The sequence below is a fragment of the Oncorhynchus mykiss genome, chromosome 7 (genome assembly GCF_013265735.2).
Source record: "Oncorhynchus mykiss isolate Arlee chromosome 7, USDA_OmykA_1.1, whole genome shotgun sequence".
Taxonomy (NCBI): domain Eukaryota; kingdom Metazoa; phylum Chordata; class Actinopteri; order Salmoniformes; family Salmonidae; genus Oncorhynchus; species Oncorhynchus mykiss.
The window spans coordinates 58,708,035-58,717,171 of NC_048571.1; the positions used below are offsets into that span (position 1 = coordinate 58,708,035).

Below are 9,137 nucleotides of genomic sequence, written 5' to 3' on the forward strand. Positions count from 1 at the left end.
CAGTATCGAGTGCGCCAATTTGAAGAAAAGAGCAAACTTTTGTTCTGACCTATTAAAAGTGTTTGCTCAAATCAAAGCAATACATTTTCTAACCTCTTGTTGGAAATCCACTGTGTGCCTCAATACCAAAGAAAACAGATATATATGCATTGTTTGTCATCATGAAGCCCAGCACTTCCCTGTTGATTTGTGATGAGGCATAGTTGGATCGTTTCTAGTTCCATATGAATGATGAATCCAATGGTCTGTAGACAGTTTAATATTTTATCTCCCCACAAAATGGTAACAGAAGACTTTTCTACAACCAGTTTTTAATTGAGAACATTACAAATAGTACAAAGGAAAAGAAAATGGAATATTGTAGAGCCAAAATTGAGATAATTGTATTCAGTACTTTGCATCTTTTTTTTCTCAAATCGATTCCAATATCCCGAATACGGGTGCCATTATTCCCATTGACAAATATTTACCAACAGGAACTGGAAGAACAGCCAAAATCCTATTGATCAACTAGACAACAAGATACATATATTAATCAACATAGAATAGATGACCATAGCCTTTTACCACCTCCAGACAAATCTTGCTGACATGGAAACATGACGTGAGCACTAGACTATTTAAAACAGGGCCTTTCCTTGACCTGGTACTTTTAGACATACAGAGACTCAAACACTCAAGTCATGCCGAAATCTTGTACACAAATCTCACAAGTCTGTTTTGGACGATACGGACTTTATATGTACCTACTTGCATTTTTATTGTCAATTTTGCCACTGGAATAAATGTTTGACTAACATCGATGTCTTATATGCTATTTTCAATGAGAAGTTGGTTCTCAAGTTCAGCCCTTTCAGTAACGTATTACACCTGCATACCCACTTATTTACAAAATACAGAGGAAATATGTACCTTGAAAGTCACAAAGAAGCAAATACTAAACATTTGATTGTTAAAAATAAAAATGACAAATGACCAGAGGTCATTTAAAGTCCATCACATGAAACAACTCGCTAGAGGGATGGCTGTATTTGTTCATCCATTGATTGCCGTGAATCTTCTTACTTTCTCTCAGTAGATCTGGAGCGGCTGTGAGAAGGGGAAAAACAGTTAAGCAAGAACGTTAATTAAAACTTTACCCGGAGCATTCATGCACTCCCAGAACAATGTTACAGCCATGGTCTGTTAAAGAGTTACATACTAACACAAGAGGTTTCATTGTTATATTAAGACGAGATATAAGATCCTTGCTCTGTCTCATAAAATCTCTCCTGCTTACCTCCTTGATCGAGAGAATGATCTTGAGGGTTTATGGTTTCTGTCCCGGGACAGAGATCTCTCCCTCTTCCTGTCTCTGGAGAGAGACCTGCATACAGAAGGAACCACAGAATTAACCAAAGCAACCTGCATCTTACTGAGGCCTCTGTTGACAAGAGGATGTCATCATTGACAAGTTTGTCAGTTACCCTCTGGAAAGCTGTGTTAAAAAAAATGATATATATATATATATTTTATGATTCAAAATTGAGTCCTTAAGTCCATGCTTCCATGACCAATAATCTGTTTTGATCTCAGTTGCCCACAGTATAGCTGTTCAATTTTACAATAACGCTTTTGTCAACATACCTGCTTCGGCTGCGGCTGAAGCTCCTCCTTCGTGGAGATCTGGTGGTGGGGGGGAGGGGTGACAGGGTGTCAAAAGCAGAGCACAATACATTGGTGACCCATTGATAACAAACCCATCCGACCCACAAATTACCTGTACTCCCTTGAAGTAAACCCTACGGCTCCCACTGAAAACTGACCCTCAGTGGGCACAAAGTTATAGGCTACACCCCTCCTAAGGGATGAGAATGGGTGACCTCTGATAAGGCATTTGTAATCCAAAATTCAGTCATCACCTCCCCTAAAAGGTCATGGTTAGTTAATACTGCCAGCTGAGAGAATGGCAAAAAGGTGCATTTATACCAAATGGAAAGGGGTAAGAAAATAAAGGGCTGTAACATAACTAATGGTAAAACATTGGGTTTTAACATTGGCCTCTTAAAGCTGCAGTAAAATCAAGGTTACATATTATGCACAACCACAAAGTACACACAACATAGGGCCACTGCGACCTAAACCAGGGAGGGACCTACACTTTGGAAGGGGAAGCACTGATCAGAATAGCTCCTTCGAAAGTCACAATTTAATAATTCACATCTCATAATGTCAGGGTCCTAGACTCACTGGATGCAGAGCCATGCCCCAACAGATTACAGTAATGAGTGAGAAATACCAACGCTATTTGATTCAAATAAGGAGAACCTTTTTTTAAAAGCAGCTTTCTCTTCACTTTTAAATTTGTAATCAGCAGTGTACTGTATGAAGCAGGAAAAACTTACTAGTCTTTTGGTTTTCAACAAGCTAGAAATGACGAAGGGGAGGCAGACTGTCGGCCGGGTAGGCAGATTTGGCTGAAAAGGACTGGCCAGATGCTGCGAGGTGATTAGTTGGCTGGCGGATGGGGGCTGGCTGTGGATTTTTCCTGCTTTTATTGGTTAGCCGAAGGCTGTTGCTGGTAGGTTGTAGTAGTGTAGACATTTGGGGACGTAAAACGCTGATTGGTCGGGAATGTGAGGTGGGCCGCTGCCGATTTGGTTAAGGTTGGAGGAGGAGGCTGAGAACTGCATGCGCAGGAACCAATGGGCTGGTGCAACCTGACGACTGGCCATGCCTGGGTCATGTGACACGACACCAGCCAAGCTGATTGGTGCACGCTGGTCAGAGGTCACATGCTGCTGAAAGAGGACTAGTTGACTGACTCAGAGGGTGGTGAGAAGAGGCATGGTGATGACTCTGTAACGGGGGTTCATTTTTATTAATATAAATGGTAAATAAAAAGGCAACCTCAATTTGTAACAAAAACAACCAATCTAGCATCATTAGGCTTCCCTCCCACCCCACCGGGATCATAGATAAGTACTGCTTTGTAATACGAATCACCTACTTAAAAAGCTAGCTGCAATTTGTACACTTTGTCAAATCTTAAAATAATCTTGCATGTGCGTGCACGCACACGGTATAGAACAGTTCCAAAACACATTCAGTGCTTTAGGCAACAGTGAAAAGCTTGCAATCCAAATTTAGAGAAAATGTGGCAGCAGTAAATGCAAATGTACCTAACTTGGCATAAAAAGCAGCATACTTCATTTCACACTGTAGCACCCCCTGGATCTAAAGTTCCCTGGAACTCGTTAAATTGATCAATGATAATGAAGATGAAAACAGCACGTTTTCAGCACCACATCACAGTAACCACTGTAGACTACCATGGAAGCAAGGGTTATCAAACAGTCAGAGCTGAACTATCAACATGGTGCAGAGAAACAGGAGACGCATTTTGGAAAGACACAGGAACAGACAAAAAAAGTTTAAACAGGAAAAGGGGAAGGAAGGGATTTGTAGTCTGTTGGGCATTGCTATCATAAAGCCCTGTACGGGAGACGGGTTACCTGCGCCTGGCGGGCGGGCTACCACGACGCCCGCGATGGTCATCTCGAGGACGTCTGCTCCATGAGGGAGGAGGACCCCGGTTGCGGGTGCGTTTCTCACCATTGGACAGCTCCACTCGCACACGAGAACCACTTAGCGTCCTGTGCAGATCAATAAGGATGTTACCATGGGTATACTGTTTAAAGGTCACCAAAACATTATGGTATACATGGACTTGTTTCGCCACCTGTCGGGTAGTTAAATGGAGGCCAGTGGCAACTGAAATTAATATGTAGTCCTTCCAAATAGAGTAAGTGCATTGCTTGGAAACAAGGATCTCCAAGCAAACTAGGCTCTGTCATATAGTTATCTTATAAAGTGAAAAGCACACAGAGAAAATGTGCGTTCATATAGCAAAAACAGAAATGCTACTTCAAACAATTCTGGAATGCCTCTAATTTCTTTGGTCAAACAGTAAATCTGTAAAGTATATTGGCATGCAAGGAACAAAAACTTTAGTGATTGCCTCTCATTTCAACAGTCCTCAATTTCCCGATTCTATCATTCAGTTATTTTTTTTATACCAGAAACTTGTTCTTAGGCTTTACCTTCCATCAAGCTCCCTCACTGCGTCTGTTGCGTCCCTTGGATCTTCAAATTCCACAAAAGCAAAGCCTGGGGGGTTCCTTGCTACCCAGACACTGCGAAGTGGCCCATAATAGCCAAAGGACCTCTCCAGCTCTGTCTTGTTGCCATTATTTCCCAGGTTTCCCACATAGACCTTGCAGTCAAGAGGACAATCTCGGTGCATGGCTGGATCTGTAAAAAGTATTAAGCAAAATGAATACAATTCATCAGGTTCCACTCACTCTTTGGTATTAGAGTTGATGGTTCACAGTATCTGACTACTTTTGCTTATATATAGATATATGAACCAGAAAAGCTACATCAAGCAGTTCTGGAACACACACACACACACACACAACTCTAATTATTTGAAATTCTTGTGTCAAACAGTCAATCTGTCAAGTGTACTGGCATGCAAGGAACGAAAACTTTTGTAATTACCTGCCATTTCAACAGGTCTCAATTTTCAAAACAAAAATTGATACTCCGCAAACGTGAATGAGAAACTGAAAGAAGAATTGTCCATTTAGATTTTCACGTAGTACACATTTTCCACACAATTTATATTCAAGTAGGACTGTACTATAGTCTATGTTCATAACACGAAGATTTACAAATTTCCCTACACACACAATTTACAAAGCCACATTCAAACAGCCAGGTGTGTTTATAACACGCAATCAGATGTTTTGCGTCGTTCTGGCTGAATTTGAGGTAGGCAACAAAGTGCCAGAAATTAATACAGGGCATAAAGCAAGTGGTGTGGAAATGCATAGCACATGGAAATGCATTGCGGTAATTCTTCTAATATATAATTGCCGTGAAAGATGAACAGGTTCTGCCATTACAGCTACAAAGTAAGTAATACGTTTGTTAGAACAAGCTTGTTTTCTGATCCAACGTTGGTCAAAATCGCCCACAGCCCCTTTGCATCGTTCACTAAGGTTACTAACTACCTGCCCGTATGTAGTTATGCAAAATGGCAGAAGCCCGGGCTGGGGCCTTGACGAGATAGAACCCTCACGACATTTGCTTGGCTTGCTCCCTCCTAGTTCACTTTTTTGTTTACGTGCCATGGGCTACGTGCGAGGCCAGAGTATAGCTGCAAATTCACTTAAACATTTGTCAATACAATTACATGATGTAGTACCGTTGGTTTAACCATTTCATTTAACTAACTGCGAAAATACTGAAAATGGATAACGTTACTAGCTAGCTCTTCGGTGGGCTAACTAACGTTAGCTAGATAGTATAAATGAAAGAGTCAGTAAATATAAAATAAACATGAATTGGAAAATGAAATACATATCACACTTTGCATTATTTAGGTATGTGTTATTTACCGTATTGTAAAACCAACACTAATACTCGATCCGTTTGCAGTCTTCCGTCGAAACGCCTGTCTGTAGCTGCGACATGAACTGCTAGCTATAATAAAATGGAGACCGGAAATCTTCTTCTGTGGGTTTTATATGGCGGTTGGCAACCAACTTTAAGCTATATTACCGCCGCCAACTGGACTGGAGTGTGGACCAGAGACAGTGAAGGTCGAAATCTTACCCAACATTCTCCTCTCCCTAAGGAAACGAAATACATATTTAAATACTACATCCCCTGAAGATTTCCCCAGCAGTTCACTTAATCCTGGCTGTTCAACCTCATTGCTCCTCAAATCTAATAACAATCACTCCCTTTCCTCCCATATTTCTGGCACTGAAATCAAATCAAATCATCAAATCAAATTTTATTTGTCACATACACATGGTTAGCAGATGTTAATGCGAGTGTAGCGAAATGCTTGTGCTTCTAGTTCCAACAATGCAGTAATAACCAACAAGTAATCTAACTAACAATTCCAAAACTACTGTCTTATACACACAAGTGTAAGGGGATAAAGAATATGTACATAAAGATATATGAATGAGTGATGGTACAGAGCGGCATAGGCAAGATACAGTAGATGGTATCAAGTACAGTATATACATATGAGATGAGTATGTAAACAAAGTGGCATAGTTATAGTGGCTAGTGATACATGTATTACATAAAGATGCAGTAGATGATATAGAGTACAGTATATACATATACATATGAGATGAATAATGTAGGGTATGTAAACATTATATTAGGTAGCATTGTTTAAAGTGGCTAGTGATATATTTTACATAATTTCCCATCAATTCCCATTATTAAAGTGGCTGGAGTTGAGTCAGTGTGTTGGCAGCAGCCACTCAATGTTAGTGGTGGCTGTTTAACAGTCTGATGGCCTTGAGATAGAAGCTGTTTTTCAGTCTCTCGGTCCCAGCTTTGATGCACCTGTACTGACCTCGCCTTCTGGATGATAGCGGGGTGAACAGGCAGTGGCTCGGGTGGTTGTTGTCCTTGATGATCTTTATGGCCTTCCTGTAACATCGGGTGGTGTAGGTGTCCTGGAGGGCAGGTAGTTTGCCCCCGGTGATGCGTTGTGCAGACCTCACTACCCTCTGGAGAGCCTTACGGTTGTGGGCGGAGCAGTTGCCGTACCAGGCGGTGATACAGCCCGCCAGGATGCTCTCGATTGTGCATCTGTAGAAGTTTGTGAGTGCTTTTGGTGACAAGTCAAATTTCTTCAGCCTCCTGAGGTTGAAGAGGCGCTGCTGCGCCTTCTTCACGATGCTGTCTGTGTGGGTGGACCAATTCAGTTTGTCTGTGATGTGTACGCCGAGGAACTTAAAACTTGCTACCCTCTCCACTACTGTTCCATCGATGTGGATAGGGGGGTGTTCCCTCTGCTGTTTCCTGAAGTCCACAATCATCTCCTTAGTTTTGTTGACGTTGAGTGTGAGGTTATTTTCCTGACACCACACTCCGAGGGCCCTCACCTCCTCCCTGTAGGCCGTCTCGTCGTTGATGGTAATCAAGCCTACCACTGTTGTGTCGTCCGCAAACTTGATGATTGAGTTGGAGAAGTGCGTGGCCACGCAATCGTGGGTGAACAGGGAGTACAGGAGAGGGCTCAGAACGCACCCTTGTGGGGCCCCAGTGTTGAGGATCAGCGGGGTGGAGATGTTGTTGCCTACCCTCACCACCTGGGGGCGGCCCGTCAGGAAGTCCAGTACCCAGTTGCACAGGGCGTGGTCGAGACCCAGGGTCTCGAGCTTGATGACGAGCTTGGAGGGTACTATGGTGTTAAATGCCGAGCTGTAGTCGATGAACAGCATTCTCACATAGGTATTCCTCTTGTCCAGATGGGTTAGGGCAGTGTGCAGTGTGGTTGAGATTGCATCGTCTGTGGACCTATTTGGGCGGTAAGCAAATTGGAGTGGGTCTAGGGTGTCAGGTAGGGTGGAGGTGATATGGTCCTTGACTAGTCTCTCAAAGCACTTCATGATGACGGAAGTGAGTGCTACAGGGCGGTAGTCGTTTAGCTCAGTTACCTTAGCTTTCTTGGGAACAGGAACAATGGTGGCCCTCTTGAAGCATGTGGGAACAGCAGACTGGGATAGGGATTGATTGAATATGTCCGTAAACACACGAGCCAGCTGGTCTGCGTATGCTCTGAGGGCGCGGCTGGGGATGCCGTCTGGGCCTGCAGCCTTGCGAGGGTTAACACGTTTAAATATTTTACTCACCTCGGCTGCAGTGAAGGAGAGGCCGCATGTTTTGGTTGCAGGCCGTGTCAGTGGCACTGTATTGTCCTCAAAGCGGGCAAAAAAGTTATTTAGTCTGCCTGGGAGCAAGACATCCTGGTCCGTGACGGGGCAGGTTTTCTTTTTGTAATCCGTGATTGACTGTAGACCCTGCCACATACCTCTTGTGTCTGAGCCGTTGAATTGAGATTCTACTTTGTCTCTATACTGACGCTTAGCTTGTCTGATTGCCTTGCAGAGGGAATAGCTACACTGTTTGTATTCGGTCATGTTTCCGGTCACCTTGCCCTGATTAAAAGCAGTGGTTTGTGCTTTCAGTTTCACGCGAATGCTGCCATCAATCCACGGTTTCTGGTTTGGGAATGTTTTAATCGTTGCTATGGGAACGACATCTTCAACGCACGTTCTAATGAACTCGCACACCGAATCAGCGTATTCGTCAATGTTGTTGTCTGACGCAAAACGAAACATATCCCAGTCCATGTGATGGAAGCAGAAAATAGAACATGTCCGAGCTGGTCACGGGTGCACCTCAGCCACGCTCAAGGTACTAAACAGTATCATAACCGCCATCGATAAAAGACAGTACTGTGCAGCCGTCTTCATCGACCTGGCCAAGGCTTTCGACTCTGTCAATCACCGTATTCTTATTGGCAGACTCAATAGCCTTGTTTTCTCAAATTACTGCCTCGCCTGGTTCACCACCTACTTCTCAGATAGAGTTCAGTGTGTCAAATCGGAGGGCCTGTTGTCCGGACATCTGGCGGTCTTTATGGGGGTACCACAGGGTTAAATTCTCGGGCCGACTCTTTTCTCTGTATATATCAATGATGTCGCTCTTGCTGCTGTTGATTCTCTGATCCACCTCTACGCAGACGACACCATTCTGTAGGTCGCAATTGTAAATTAGAACTTGTTCTCAACTTGCCTACCTGGTTAAATAAAGTTGAAATAAATAAATTAAATAAAAAATACTGGTGTGCAAAAGGGCAGAAAAGGAAATAAAAACAATATGGGGATGAGGTAGGTAGATTGGGTAGGCTATTTACAGATGGACTATGTACAGCTGCAGCGATCGGTAAGCTACTCAGATAGCTGATGTTTAAAGTTAGTGAGGGAAATATAAGTCTCCAGCTTCAGCAATTTTTGCAATTCGTTCCAGTCACTGGCAGGGGAGAACTGGAAGGAAAGGCGGCCAAAGTAGGTGTTGGCTTTGAGGATGACCAGTGAGATATACTGTACCCGCTGGAGCGCGTGCTATGGGTGGGTGTTGTTATCGTGACCAGTGAACTGAGGCGGAGCTTTACATAGCATAGACTTATAGATAACCTGGAGCCAGTGGGTCTGGCGACGAATATGTAGCGAGGGCCAGCCGACTAGAGCATACAGGTCGCAGTGGTGGGTGGT

General features: G+C 43.4%; 1 protein-coding gene across 3 annotated transcripts; it reads right to left on the reverse strand.

Moving 5' to 3' along the window:
• Positions 1-243: 243 nt before the first annotated feature.
• Positions 244-5,596, reverse strand: sfrs3 (Splicing factor, arginine/serine-rich 3). Of its 3 annotated transcripts, XM_021608245.2 has the most exons (7): positions 5,445-5,596; positions 4,543-4,607; positions 4,083-4,293; positions 3,495-3,635; positions 1,627-1,665; positions 1,280-1,366; positions 244-1,089 (listed from the first exon to the last, which is right to left on the reverse strand). In XM_021608245.2, the coding sequence occupies exons 2-7, from the start codon at positions 4,547-4,549 to the stop codon at positions 1,062-1,064; spliced, it is 513 nt and encodes a 170-aa protein (XP_021463920.1). In that variant the 5' UTR covers positions 4,550-4,607; positions 5,445-5,596; the 3' UTR covers positions 244-1,061.
• Positions 5,597-9,137: the final 3,541 nt, after the last annotated feature.